The 15,319-nt window shown below is 45.2% G+C and overlaps 1 protein-coding gene across 2 annotated transcripts in view; it reads left to right on the top strand.

Annotated features, from left to right (window-relative positions):
- Positions 1–703: 703 nt before the first annotated feature.
- GNPTAB (N-acetylglucosamine-1-phosphate transferase subunits alpha and beta) overlaps positions 704–15,319 on the top strand; it is an 88,100-nt gene continuing 73,484 nt past the window's right edge. The window contains exon 1 of one of the 2 annotated variants that reach the window (XM_031650705.1): positions 704–1,079. In XM_031650705.1, the coding sequence (XP_031506565.1) occupies positions 963–1,079 (117 nt within the window). In that variant the 5' untranslated portion in view covers positions 704–962. The remainder of the gene's footprint in view (positions 1,080–15,319) is intronic. The other variant, XM_031650706.1, reaches the window with a different exon arrangement.

The following is a 15,319-nucleotide window of genomic DNA, read 5'->3' as shown; positions in this document are numbered from 1 at the left end:
TCCCAGGGTGACTAGGAAAAAAATCTTATTAACTAGGGTACATTGGGATTAAGAAAAAGATCTCTCTTTCGTAAATCACAGGCACCAAGGAAAGAGGATCTCGTGGGAAAACCTGGTGTCAAAGTCAGATTACCCGGCCACCCCTGAGCTGGTTCCCCTCCAGTTCATCGCATGATTTCTATCATTAACAACTCTTGTATTTAGTGGTTTACATGTTTATCTCCCCCACTAGTCTCTGAGAACAGTGGCCAAGTCTAGTTCATTTTTGAATACCTGACACCAAGCACTATGCCACCCACCAGGCACAAATTACATATTTAACGAATAAATGAATGAATGAAATTCTGTTTTGGCAGATTTAACCCAAAGGTTTCCTCTTTCAAACAATATAGTTGGGGGGTTGGAGGAAAGGAGCCACATACAACATCTCCTTTTAGCACTCTGCAGAGAATGCTAAATGCAGAGAAGGTTTTATGCACAAAAATATTCATGGCATTATAGTACCGTCTATGGCACAGTCTCGACACAGGGGGTAGTTTTCTCTTGGTCGCCTGCCCAACCGGGTAAGTGGATCCCAGCTCAGCTCAGCTCCGCCCCTCCCAGCCCAGCCCAGCCCTCAAGGCCCGCTGCGCATGCGCAGGTGGGGAGGGCGCGCGCCTGCCCTATGCCCCTCCGTCCTCCAGGTGGCGCTGGAGACCCCGCCGCCGCCGCCTCTCGCCCGGCCAGACCCGGGCGGCGCCGGCGGTCCGCCTCCGCCGCGCCGAGGGCGTGGGCTCCCGGCTCCCGGAAGCGGCGGCCGCGGCGCGGAGCCGAGCGGGCGTCCGTCGCCGGAGCTGCAATGAGCGGCGCCCGGAGGCTGTGACCTGCGCGCGGCGGCCCGACCGGGGCCCCTGAATGGCGGCTAGCTGAGGCGGCGGCGCGGCTCAGGCTCCTCGGGGCGTGGCGTGGCGGCGGCCGAGGTGATGCTGCTCAAGCTCCTGCAGAGACAGACCTATACCTGCCTGTCTCACAGGTATGGGCTCTACGTCTGCTTCGTGGGCGTCGTTGTCACCATCGTCTCCGCTTTCCAGTTCGGAGAGGTGAGTAGCGGCGCCGCCGCCTGGACCGGGCGCCTCGACCCTGCGCTGCCCTCGCCGTGCTCCGCGATGCCCCAATACTGTATGTTTTTTTTCATTATTAGAGATGGGGTTTTGCCATGTTGCCCAGGCTGGTCTCGAATTCCTGAGCTCAGGCGATCTCCCTGCCTCGGCGTCCCAGAGTGCTGGGATTACAGGCGTGAGCCACCGCGCCCGGCCAAATACAGTATTCTTTATCATAAACGTGTACAGAGACTATGAGCAAGTCAGAACTGAAAGAAGGCATGTATGTGATTTTAGATATTGCCCCCCCCCCCCGCGCCCACCTTTTTTAAAAATAGAGACGGGGTCTCCCTATGTTGCCCAGGTTGGTTTGGAACTCATGGGCTCTAGTGATCCTTCCTTGTTGGCTTCCCAAAGTGCTGGGGTTACAGGCGTGAGCTACCGCACCTGGCCCAAGAATGCCACTTTTAGCAACTGGGAGAAAAGCTGTATTTTCAAGTGGTTTGAAATCTGTCTCTCAGTTTTAATTTTTTTCTTTTCTTTTTTTTTTTTTGGTAGGGGGTTACAAAAGGTTTTAAAATTAACAGTAGTTTTTAGAAATGCCGTAATATACATTTGCTTGAAGTCTTTACCCATCCTGGATTGTAAGCTCCATAAGAGAAGGTGCTGTCTGTCTAAATACTGTAACCCTGGCCCAAGCACAGTGCCAGGTACTGCCAGAGTATGCAGTGCAAGTATTTGTTTAATGGCTAAATTATATGGCATGAATTCAGAGCATGTACTTTTTTAGTAGTTCTTGGTTCTGGAGGCTGGGAAAAAATGTCTTACCATAAGGGTGAGAAAGCTCCAGATTTGTAAGTGTGGACTATCTACTGAATATCATAGCACTTGCTCGTCTTGGTTTCATGTGTTGCAACTTAATGTATCTGTGTGTAGTTAGGTGCCTTATTGCTTTTGTGTGATTTTTTTTGGCCTTGATTAATTTTGAGTTAACTGTTTATTAAGTCCCATGCAGTGTGAAGGTGACTTAAAGGCATCAGGTGTTAGAATTTTTCATTTTACTTTATTTTTTTGAGACAGATCCTTGCTCTGTTCCCCCAGGCTGGTGTGCAGTGGCTCAATCTCGGCTCACTGCAACCTCTACCTCCCAGGTTCAAGAAATTCTCCTCTCTCAGCCTCCCAAGTAGCTGGGACTACAGGCGCCTACCACCATGCCCAGCTAATTTTTGTATTTTTAGTAGAGATCTGGTTTCACTGTGTTGGCCAGGCTGGTCTGAAACTCCTGACTCCAAGTGATCTGCCTGCCTTGGCCTCCCAAAGTGTTGGGATTACAGGCGTAAGCCACCCCACCTGGCCTGAATTTTTCATTTTATATCCTTTTCCTTTTGCTTTCATTCCATGCCTGGCTGTTTACCAAAAGAGAGACATTTTGTTGTAGTATTGAAATGGCCACAGATCATAAGGTTTGGAACAGACAAGAGAAATGAGAGGCAGACAATGCCAACAGGTGCCATGAGAGGTGCAGGCAGCTGGTCTGTGGTTAACTTGTAAGGCATAGTGGAAAAGAGGAGCTGCATGATTAGGCAGATTTGGGCTTGAATGCTGGCTCCAGTTGATAATGATCATAATAATAGCTAATACGTATATTGGTCTTAACAGGTGTCAGGCACTCTCCTAATTGCTTTACAAATATTAACTAATTTAATCCTCAACATCACCCCTGTGAGACAGGTACTATTATTATACTCATTTTTTAGGTGATGAAATGGAGGTATTTGCATAACTTAATGCAGCTAACTTAAGCCCAGCAGAGCTGGGCTTCAAACCAAGGCAGGCTGGCTCTGAGCTGTGCTTTTTTTTTTTTTTTTTTTGAGACGGAGTCTCACACTGTCACCTAAGCTGGAGTGCAATGGCACAATCTCGGGTCACTGCAACCTCTGCCTCCTGGGTTCACATGAGTCTCCTGTCTCAGCATCCTGAGTAGCTGGGATTACAGGCGCACACCACCACACCTGGCTAATTTTTTGTATTTTTAGTAGAGTCGGGGTTTCTCTATGTTGGCCAGACTGGTCTCGAACTCCTGACCTCGTGATTCGCTCGCTTTGGCCTCCCATGGGATTACAGGCGTGAGCCACCACGACCGGCCCAAGCTGTGCTCTCAAGCACCCCTTTTTATGGTTTCTCAAACAGCCCAGGCTGTTCCTTGTCTGATCTTGGGAAGCTCTCTGAGCTTCCTCATCTTTGAAATGGAGGCAAGAATACCTTCCTTGCAGGGTTGATAATGAGGATTAAGTAAGACCTGTATGTAAAGCACCTCACACAGATCTTACTACATAACAGACCCTCATTAAATGGTCATGGCTACTGCTGCTATTATGTTATCAACTATTTATGTCCTTAAACCTTATTTTGAAATATATCCTTGAATCAGAATACTTTGATCATATAGTTAATATTACCAACTTGTTAATAATCTCACTAATTGTAATGGATTGTAAGCTCACTAATTGTAAGTCCTTTTGGACTAAGAAGATCATTATTTTTTGTTTTGAGATAGAGTCTCACTCTGTTGCCCAGGCTGGAGTGCGGTGGGGTGATCTCAGATCACTGCAACCTCCACTTTCTAGGTTCAAGTCATTTTCCCTGCCCCACCCTCTCGAGTAGCTGGGTTTACAGGTGACCGCCACCATGCCAGGCTAATTTTTTTATATTTTTAGTAGAGATGGGGTTTCACCATATTGGCCAGGCTGGTGTCAAATTCTGGACCTTAGGTGATCCGCCTGCCTTGGCCTCCCAAAATGCTGGGATTATAGATGTGAGCCACCGTGCCTGGCCCTCAGAAGATCATTAACTGTAAATTTGTTATCTTCTTCTCCTCCTCTCAATATAACAGGTATTTGATGCTGTATTTTGATAAGCCTTTTCTGTACTCATCCAAACTTTGACAAGTAGAATTGAGGGAAGGAAGTATCAAACAAAAATAAGCTGGGTGAGGTGGCTCACGCCTCTAATCCCAGGACTTTGGGAGACTAAGGCTGAAGGATTGCTTGAAGCCTGCAGTTGGACTAGCCTGGGAAACAAAGGAGACTCTGTCTCTACAAAAAAATAAAAAATAAAAACAAAGGCTGGGCGTGGTGGCTCACACCTGTAATCCCAGCACTTTGGCAGGCTGAGGCAGGAGAATTGCTTGAGCTCAGGAGTTTGAGAATAGCCGGGGCAACATGGTGAAACCCTGTCTCTACAAAAAAGGTAGAGTAGTCCCAGCTGCTTGGGAGACTGATGTGGGAGGATTACTTGAGCCCTGGTGGTTGAGGCTGCATGAGCCGTGATTACACCATTGCACTTCAGTCTGGGTGACAGAGTGAAACTTTGTCTCAAAAATAAATACATAAAAAAAGTTAGCTAGGTGTGGTGGCACATGCCTGTAGTCCCAGCTACTCAGGAGGCTGCGGCAGGAGTGTTGCTTGAGCCCAGGAGTTTGAAGTACAGTGCCTATGATTGTGCCACGCACTCCAGCCTGGTTGACCCTGTCTCAACAAACAAACAAAAAAAACTCCTACAGGGAGAGCCCTCAGAATGGGGACTAGTGGTCACAAAAATGCATTGCCTTGGGCTGTAGGTAGCAGGTATCAGACTGTTGTAAGTTTGTTAGCTCCACAAATGGGGTTACTAGATTGACTGCTCTTAAGATCTTTTTTAGCTTAGAAACTTCCAATTTTTAAATAGTTTGTTCTCTGTTAGTTGCTACTATATAGATTTTAAAACGTGCTTTTGAGTTAAAATTTATTTCAGGGCCATCATTATTTAATCGAACCATTTGTATGCAAGTCCACAATTCCTCACACTCAGGAAAATACAGACTATACATAGCCTCAAGTCAGTTTAGGTCATTTTGCCACCAAATAAGTACAGGGCAGGTCAAGTTTAGTTGCCAAATACAGTACAAAAAGATCTCTAGTTAGTACTGGTCTGTTTTGGAAAAAAAAAAAATTAAAAATCAGAAAAACAAAATAAAATAAATAAAAATGAGAAACAAAAAGTTAAAAGCCCTTCCAGTATTCAGAGCATTTTGGATTTCAGGATTACTAATAGAGGATTGTAGATCACTGTGTATGTGTGTATCTGTGTGGGGATATGGTATATGTATAGCATATCACTTCCTTTGCGCACTAAGTATGAAAACAAATATCCAAATATGGAAACAAATATCCAAATATGGAAACAAATATCCAAGAATTAACTTACATAAAGAAGCAAAATAGGTTCACATAGAATCTGCTAGTAATGAATAGTAATGTTTTCCTGACCTCTCTGCTCCCTTTTGCTTTCCTGTTTTCTGTTGCCATTTTGAATCAATGAGTTATTTTCTGTGAAAAGGAGAATTGAAAACTGGGTCTAGCTCAAGTTGTGTTCAGCCTCAGGGGTGACCAGTGTCTCATACTGGCCTTATTTCAAGAAATTAGTTATCATGTTTGTATTTGATTAGTTCACTCATTAAACAGATATATTTGAGTGTGTTCTTGGCCAAAGGCAACAAATAGATGAATTAGAAAGAGGCCTGGCCTGAGAGTCAGGGACTGTCTGGCCTGCTTCTCGGTGGTTCCCAAACTGAGTTACTGCCAGCCACCTTGTGGGTTGGGAGTAGCCCCTCTTATCTGTTTTGTGTAAACTTCTTTTTCAGGGGATGGGGAAAGTTTCATTGTTTAAAAAATGTTTAAGGCTGGGCGCGGTGGCTCACACCTGTAATCCCAACACTGTGGGAGGCCAAGGCGGGAGGATCACAAGGTCAGGAGATCGAGACCATCCTGGCTAACACTGTGAAACCCATCTCTACTAAAGAATACAAAAAATTAGCTGGGTGTGGTGGTGGGTGCCGGTACTCTTGAGGCTGAGGCAGGAGAATGGTGTAAACCCAGGAGGCGGAGCTTGCAGTGAGCTGAGATCGCGCCACTGCACTCCAGCCTGGGCGACAGAGCGAGACTCCCTCTCAAAAAAAAAAGTTTAAAAACTATGAGACTGTATTTCTAAGGGCCTCATTTTAGCTTTAATGTTCTGTGAATATATATTTATTAGATGCTTCACACGAGAAGCATGAATTACAGTGTGATGGATTTTATACCAGAGAGAAAATGCCAGTGGCCACACAGAGCCTTTTTAAAAGGTCTCTTTCTTTTGAGGGGTTTGAGAGAGATACATAGTCCAGCTAACTATCAAAGTAGGGACCTTGTCTTATTCTCTGCTGTATTCTTAGCAACTAGAAAGTGATTGGTACCCAGTAGATGCTGAATAAATACTTGACGGGTGCACGAATGAATGGATCGATGAATTGGGTTGATCTTAACTGATACCCTTTCAAATTTATTTCAAGTAAAGGTAAATTTTTTGCTCTGATGCAGTGTTTATAGTTCCCTTTTATTTCTCAAATGTGATTGATCTGATTATAACTTGAACATTTTCATGCTCTGAGAGTCATTCCTGCTCTGGTAACTTTCTCTAAAAACCTGAGACCTGTTGTTAGACTGTACAGTGGAAGATGCTGTTGTTAGAATGTACAGTGGAAGATGCTGTTGTTAGAATATACAGTGGAAGATGCTGTTGTTAGAATGTACAGTGGAAAATGCTGTTAGAGATACAAACAATTATAGCTCATGCCTTTGGCTATCCTTTAGTTGAGATGAGGCCGAGATACATGTATGAGGACTGAATAACAACACAGGGGAATAAGCAATTGAATGCCTGAGTTGGCACACAACAATTGCTTAGAAAGTCAGAAGACAGAAGAATGTTGTGGGTTGAAACATCCTCAGGACAGTTCCAAGACCTTTACAGGGAGGCATGAGCTTTAGGGAGGCTTCATGGACAAGTAGGAGTTTAAACAGAGGAGAGACAAGGAAAGATTATTTTAGGAAGTAGTGGGAGTAATTTTAGCATAAAGTTGGTAATGTCAGAAAAGTTTGTGATTGCTTTTTCTTTTTGAATTACTGGTGGTTTAACATTGCTGCTGGAATTAGTTAACAGCACTAGGTTGCAAGTGACAGACTCCCAACTCAGACCTAGCTTATTAACTAGTTTATTATTAGCCAGTTTATTAACTGGGATAGTTGAAAAATACAGGATGAGGCCAGGTGTGGTGGCTCACATGTGTAATCCCAGCACTTTGGGAGGCCAAGGCGAGTTCGAAACCAGCCTGGCCAACATGGTGAAACCGTGTCTCTACTAAAAATACAAAAATTAACTGGGCGTGGTGGTGCGTGCCTGTAGTCCCAGCTACTTGGTAGGCTGAGGCAGGAGAATTGCTTGAACCCCAGAGGCAGAGGTTCCAGTGAGCCAAGATTGTGCCACTGCACTCCAGCTTGGGCGACGAGTGAGGCTCTGTCTCAAACAAAAAACAAAAAGGTTAACAACAACAACAAAAATATATATGGTAAAGTTTCTGGCAGGAGTGAATCGAGGTGCTCAAATGATGTCACCAGGAATCTCTTTTTGTCCCTGTTCCTCACCTCTGCCTTCCCCTCTTTTAGTTTACTTCTCAGCATGCTCTCCTCATATGAGAACAAAGATTGCTGCTGGCAACCCCAGCTTCTGTTCTACCAGTTCAGTAACTGCAGCAGAAAGCTTTTCTTTCTCATTAGTGCCAACTAGACTCAGGGCTGCCTAGCCAGAGAAATGAGTGTCCTTGTTATACCCTTGTTAACCACTGGGATCATCTCCAGAAATAGGGGAGTGGGTGGGGCTATCAGTCTTAGCTGAACCACATGAACTGAGAGGAGAGCCCCAGAAGATAATCACGAGGCTGTTACCCAAAGAAGAGCGGGAACAACAGATGTCTTGAAGACACTGGCTTTAGTCAAAACCCATTTCCTTTCCCTGACTTTACTGTTGACATTGTGTCTGTGATAGCTGTTAGCCCTTTACCTTAATCTAGAAGTTGTAAAGTGGGTTGTTTCTGTTTTTAATATCTGGTTAATTATCTGTGAAACTTGTTTTCTTGCATGGATATATTAATATGGAGCTTTGTTAAATACAGCCCAAGTGTGCCCTTATAAATCTTTCAGTAATGATCAAATATATACCTTTAACTTAATATGGTGATTTGATAATTGCATTTGGTCTTTCTCTTGAGATCTAAATATTGTTCTTTTTGTTAATGAATTTTATCACATTGTGAGAGAAAAACTTAACCTGACTTTTTTTTTTTTGAGACAGAGTCTCGTTCTGTCGCCCAGGCTGGAGTGCTGTGGGGCAATCTCAGCTCACTGCAACCTCCACCTCCTGGGTTCAAGCAATTCTCTTGTGTCAGCCTCCCGAGTAGCTGGGATTACAGGCACCCACCACAACACCTGGCTAGTTTTTGTAATTTTAGTAGAGACAGAGTTACAGCATGTTGGCCAGGCTGGTCTCAAACTCCTGACCTCAAGTGGTTTGCCCGTCTCGGCCTCCCAAAGTGCTGGGATTACAGATGTGAGCCTCCGCGCCTGGCCTTAACCGTGCCTGCTGCCTCTCCAACAAGCTCTAGAACCACACTTCCTACCAGCTGCCTACACCGCATACATGGCCTCCTGCCTTCCTAAGACTTGGCCTTGTTCATCCTGGCACTTTTCCCTTCCTAAGCCCAGACATAGTTTCGGAATAATTTCTCTAACAGTTTGGTGTTCCTGCCGCTTTTGGGAGGACTCTCAGAAGATGGAGGAATAACTTGACCCAGGACCTCAGCAATCCTTTCCTGGTGTTGGTCGCAGTTATGCTTATAGAGCCATTCTTAAGCAAATCTGTTGAAAGGAGAAAGGGGTTACTTTTAGACCAATCTGACCTACCTCTGAATCCGGGGGCTGGTCTACATACATTTGTTATGTAGGGATAGGTACTTTTAGGGAAGAAGAATCCATAAGTGATGCTGGGTAGGCAGCTGGCTGTAATTGTCATGTTGAACAAGCACACCTTGTGGGATGTGTAGCCACTCCCTTTATTCTTTATCTTCCACTGGCTCTTTCTGTTGTCTTGCACTCCTGCCCCTGTATGAAAATTCAGGTGGGCCTGAGACTTCTGTGGTCACTTCACACTATAGAACAGAATGTGAATTCAGCAATTAGAGTCTTCCGTCCTAAAGCATAACAACAACTTAAAGCCTAAGTTCCCTCTCCCAGTACAGGCCTGCTGCAGGCAGAAAGCCTGCAGTTGAGGAAGGGAGGGTGGCCACAGTGGGCATCTTCTCACTTTTCCTCACTTGATGCTTCTCTTTCTGCTCTGTAACCTGTTTCTGATCCCTCCTGTGTTGGAGCACGTGGAAGAAAGGAAGGAAATGAGGACAGGAAACTTCTTCCTGAATGAGTGCAGGAGCTGTCTGGGATTTGCAGGTGTCAGAGCTTATTCTCTCCTGAGTGTTTTCAAGGGGCATCCTTCAGAGACCACAGCCACCACCGTGCTCAGGAGTGGTCACTCGCTTTTCCCCTGATGAGACCAAATGCCTCTTCATTCCGTTTGGTTGCTTATTCCTTCCATAGATCCTAATAATCTGATAATAATGGGAGCTTCTCCTTTCAGCCTCTTTTGCCCAGTGAGTAGGCCCAGGGTGACCTTCTGCTGGTTCTCTGTTGTGTGTGGCCCACACTCTTTGCTCAGACTAGGGGAGGGTGGGCTGATTCCAGCAGAGTGACAACTTCTCTCTTGTTGTCAGAGCTTAGCCGGCCAGCCCTTTATATTTTTCAGGTGTTACACAGACATGGTACCCGCCCAACTTCATGGACCCATAGTGAGTTCTCTTGGTAATTTTGTTGAGTCCTTTTCTTGGGCGTAAGGAAGTGGGAAACGGACTTCCACTGCTCCCCCTTGAATGAGGTGGAGCAGGAGTCACAGAATGCCAGCTGCCTGTGAAAACCTCCTCTGATTGCCACCTCTTGGACCTTTTACCATGATTTGGATGAGTTTGCAACTCTTCCTTAAGAAACTTTGTATCTCGGCCCAACATTTCACTTTGGAATGTGGTATCTTGTATTTTGCTGCCTCAGAAGAAATTTATTTTTACATGCACAGCTTCTCAATTTGGGTACCAGTTAATTGAGCTTGCCTGGGAGATGAAACTTATTTGCTATTTCTGTGCTCAGCATCCTGGTCACAAAGCTGGAATCTTCCTTATCTTCAAATCCCTGTGCCCTGGCAGAGTACTGCCTCATTCATTCAGTTAGTAGTTAATTTTTGAGTACTGTGCCAGGCCCCTGGGGATCCAGCAGTGAACAAAGCAGACTCAGCTCCTGCTGACAAGGAGCTTATATTCTGGTGGTGCAGTCAGACGTTAACTGCTACTTCATTACTATTGTGAGAATTGCTGCAAAGAAATAGAGCATCGTTGTGGAAGAGACCAGCAGTGAGAATCAGTTTGGTCTGGTGGCAGGGGATCAGGAGATGCTTGCTTTTTTTTTTTTCTTTTATTTTTGAGATAGAGTCTCGCTCTGTCACCCAGTCTGGAGTGCAGTGGCTGTGATTTCGGCTCACTGCAACCTCCACCTCCTGGGTTCAAGTGATTCTCCTGCCTCAGGCTCCTGAGTAGCTGGGATTACAGGCTTGCACTGCCATGCCCAGCGACTTCTTAAATTTTTAGTAGAGATGGGGTTTCACTGTGTTGGCCAGGCTGGTCTTGAACCCCTGACTCAGGTGATCCATCCACGTCAGTCTCCTAAAGTGCTGGGATTACAGGTGTGAGCCACTGCGCCCAGCCGGGAGATGCTTTCTTGCTTGATGCTGTTTGAGTTCAACAGTAAATGGTAAGAATTGTTGAGTCTGAGGACAGAGGAGGTCAAGGCAGCTCTAGGACAGTGGTTCTTAGCTAGGTGCGATTTTGCCAAATGTCTAGAAACATTGTTGGTTGATACAACTGGGGCATGGCATGGGGTTGCTGCTACTGGCATTTAGTGGGTAGAAGCCAGGGATCCTGCCAAACATCTCTAGTGCACAGGACAGCCCCTACAACAAAGAACATCCAGCCCAAAATGTCGATAGCGCTGAAGTTGAGAAATCCAGAATTAGAAGGGGCAAGAATGACTGTAGGGCAGTTAGTCTGCAGGTCTGGCCTGGGACTAGGTCAGTGGAAGGACATAGGAAGAGAAATGGACAGATTCAAGAGGCCTAGGAGGCAAAAATCCTCCAGTCCTTATCTTCCATTATGTGCTAGGCACTCCACTAACATCTTGGGATACAAAAGTAAGTGAGATAGACAAGTTCATTTGCTCTCACAGACCCTACTTGTAGGTCTTCCGTGAATATTTGTTGAATGAATACTTACAAGCATCAAAATTTATTTTTGTTGCTGATTGTGACTGAACTTAGGAAGAGTGGTTTAAGTGAGGTGCCTAATGTATATAAGACATCTTGTATAGAGCCTCGCGCTAGATATTCAGCTAATTAAGTGCCAGCTGTCCCATCTCAGGATTGTTGTCCATGTGGCCGCAGTGCTCATGAAGACAGGACAGGAGACCACCCTGTGGGCTTATGCCTGTTAATCTTCCCTTAAATACAGAATAGAAGAACTCACAGTGATTTCTTTACCTCGGTGTGCTTTGTTATGATTGCTATGAAATCAGAGGGAGCAAGTGCTTTATTTAATATAGCTTGTACTGTATACTAATATATGTAGGCTTTCTCTAGTTCCTTCTAAAATATAACAGGTGTATCTATGATAGATTATATATATTCATGATATATCTTTTTTTTTTTTTTTTTTTTTTTTTGAGACGGAGTCTCACTGTGTCTCCCAGGCTGGAGTGCAGTGGCGCGATCTCGGCTCACTGCAAGCTCCGCCCCCCGGGTTCACGCCATTCTCCTGCCTCAGCCTCCCGACTAGCTGGGACTACAGGCGCCCGCTACCACGCCCGGCTAGGTTTTTGTATTTTTTTTTAGTAGAGACGGGGTTTCACCATGTTAGCCAGGATAGTCTCGATCTCCTGACCTTGTGATCCACCCGCCTCGGCCTCCCAAAGTGCTGGGATTACAGGCTTGAGCCACCGCGCCCGGCCATGATATATCTTTTTAAAATTTCTGTCGTTCTTTAGATGGTTCTCATCTTGTGATACAGATGCAGAATCTTTAGCAGTTGATTAGTCAGCCTATGTGTGATTCATGTTGTACTAAATTAAACAGGAAAAAGTGATCTTTCAGAAAGACCAGGTCACACCCATTCAGGGAGTGAAACTCATTCTACGATCAGACTAAAAACCATGTTGCCCACTTTAAGATTACTTCCCAAAATTGCTTCATTTTTTAGGATTCTAGTTTATCTTTTTCCTTTGATACACCTTTTTTCCCCCTTCATTTTCTCACTTCATTTCTGTCTCTCATTAATTCCAAATTTGATAATGCTTCTAAAGCAAATTTTCAGAAGTTGTTCATGTGACAGGCTTATGGAGGTGTTCACTCTGGGCCAGTGTATTAGTCCATTTCATACTGCTGCGAAGAAATACCTGAGACTGAGTAGTTTATAAAGAAAAGGAGGCTTAGGTCAGACACCGTGGCTCATGCCTGTAATCCCAGCACTTTGGGAGGCCGAGGCAGGCGGATCACCTGAGATCAGGAGTTCAAGACCAGTCTGGCCAACATGGTGAAAACTTGTCTCTACTAAAAATACAAAAATTAGCCAAGTGTGGTGGTGGACACCTGTAATCCCAGCTACTTGGGAGGCTGAGGCAGGAGAACTGCTTGAACCCAGGAGGTAGAGGTTGCAGTGAGCCAAGATCGTGTCATTGCACTCCAGCCTGGGTGACAAAAGCGAGACTCTGTCTGAAAAAAAAAAAAAAGAGAGAAAAAAGAGGTTTAAGGTACTCACAGTTCCACGTGGCTGGGGATGCCTTACAATCATGGTGAAAGGGGAAGGGGGAGCAAAGGCACGTCTTACATGGTGGCAGTCAAGAGAACATGTGCAGATGCCCTCTTGGAACTGCCCTTTCCCATCAGATCTTGTGAGACTTACTCACTATCACAGGAACAGCTTGGGAAAAGCCTGCTCCCATGATTTGCTTAGCTCCCACTAGGTCCCTCCCATGACACATGGGGATTATGGGAGCTACAATTCAAAATGAGATTTGGGTAGGGACACAACCAACCTATATCAGCCAGGATCTCTACTGCTGACTAAAGACACAGAGAGCTGGGCATGGTTGCACAGGCCTGTAATCCCAACACTTTGGGAGTCCGAGGTGGGTGGATCACCTGAAGTCAGGAGTTTGAGACCAGCCTGGCCAACATGGTGAAACCTTGTCTCTACTAAAAACACAAAAATTAGTTGTGTGGTGGCAGGTGCCTATAATCCCAGCTACTCGGGAGGCTAAGGCAGGAGAATCACTTGAACCTGGGAGGTGGAGGTTGCAGCGAGCTGAGATCGTGCCACTGCACTCCAGCCTGGGTGACAGAGTGAGACTCTGTCTCAAAAAAAAAAAAAAAAAAAAAGACGCACAAAGATATTTAGGTTGCTTTCTGCTCTGGAAGAACTCATAGTCCAGACAGGGAGATGGACAAGCAAATAGGCAAACTTAATGTGATGAATGCAGTTGAAGAGGTAGGTGTGGGTGTCAGGCACACTTTCTCAGATGATGTGACACCTGAGCTTGGTCTGGAAGGAGATGGGAAGGGGAGTGTTTTTGTTTGTTTGTTTTGTTTTTTAAGGGAAAGATGCCATTGGTGTAAAGGTATGGATATGAGACATTATTAACTGCTAAGAATAAAAATAGTTCTAAAGGGCTGTAGCATCTTTGGAGTGACAGGGGAATGAAACCAAAGAGGCAGGCAGGGGCCAGTTTAGGACTCGCCTGCTGGGTGGTGCTAAGAAATGTGAATTCATCCTGAAGTAAATGGGGACCATGAAAGGATTTTAAGGAAGAGTAATGAAATCAAATCTGTGCTTAGAACAGTTGCTCCAGAGGTAATGTGGAAGATGAATTGCAGGTGGGAGAAAACGGGCAACAGGAGACACGGTGAAACTCCCACATCAAGTATAATGCTTCAGAATCTACAAGTTTTTTTAATATTTTTATTTTTTGGGACAGGATCTCACTGTGTTCCCCAGGCTGGTCTTGAACTCCTGGACTCAAGTGATCCTCCCACCTCAGCCTCCCCATAGCTGGGATTGTAGGCATGTGTCACCTTGGCTAGCTAGCAAGCTATTTAAAAAATTAATTACTTTTAATTTGTAATTTTTTTTTTTTTTTTTTTTTTTTTTGAGATGGAGTCTCGCTCTGTTGCCCAGGCTGGAGTACAGTGGCTGGATCTCAGCTCACTGCAAGCTCCGCCTCCCGGGTTTACGCCATTCTACTGTCTCAGCCTCCCGAGTAGCTGGGACTACAGGCGCCTGCCACCTTGCCCGGCTAGTTTTTTGTATTTTTTTAGTAGAGACGGGGTTTCACCGGGTTAGCCAGGATGGTCTCGATCTCCTGACCTCGTGATCCGCCCGTCTCGGCCTCCCAAAGTGCTGGGATTACAGGCTTGAGCCACCGCGCCCAGCCAATTTTTAATTTTTATGGCTGTACAATAGTTATGCACATTTATGGAGTACATGTGATAGTTTTATACATGCATACAATGTGTCATGATCAGGCTGGGTGCAGTGGCTCACACCTGAATCCCAGCACTTTGAGAGGCTTAGATGGGTGGATTGCTTGAACTCAGGTGTTCAAGGCCAGCCTGGGCAACATGACGAAACCCTATCTCTACAAAAAAATACAAAACTTAGCTAGGTGTGGTGGCACATGCCTGTAGTCCCAGCTACTCTGGAGGCTGAGGTAGGAGGATCACTGGAGCCCAGGAGATTGAGGCTACCTTGAGCCATGATTGTGCCACTGCTCCACCCTGGGTGACAGAGTGAGACCCTGTCTCAAAAAAAAAAAAAAAAAAAAAGGGAATGATAACATCTGGGTAATTGGAATATCCATAATCTCAACCATGTTTCATTTCTTTGTGTTGGGAACATTCCAGATCTTCATTTTTAGCTATTTTGAAATATACAATAAACTATTTTTCAGTTGCCCTATTGTGCTGTCGAACACTAGGACTATCTAACTGTATTTTTGTACCTATTAGCCAATCACTCTTCATCCCCACTGCCCCCACTACCCTTTCCATACTCTGGTAACCACCATTCTATTCTCTACCTCCATGAGATCAGTTTTTTAGCTCCCACATATGAGTGAGAAATGTGAATGAAATTTGTTTTTCCGTGCCTGGCTTATTTTACTTAACATCGTATCCTCTGGTTTCATCCA

The sequence above is a fragment of the Papio anubis genome, chromosome 9 (genome assembly GCF_008728515.1).
Source record: "Papio anubis isolate 15944 chromosome 9, Panubis1.0, whole genome shotgun sequence".
Lineage (NCBI taxonomy): Eukaryota > Metazoa > Chordata > Mammalia > Primates > Cercopithecidae > Papio > Papio anubis.
The sequence above is the reverse complement of the archived record's forward strand: the minus strand, read 5'-3'. Positions and strand labels throughout refer to the sequence as shown.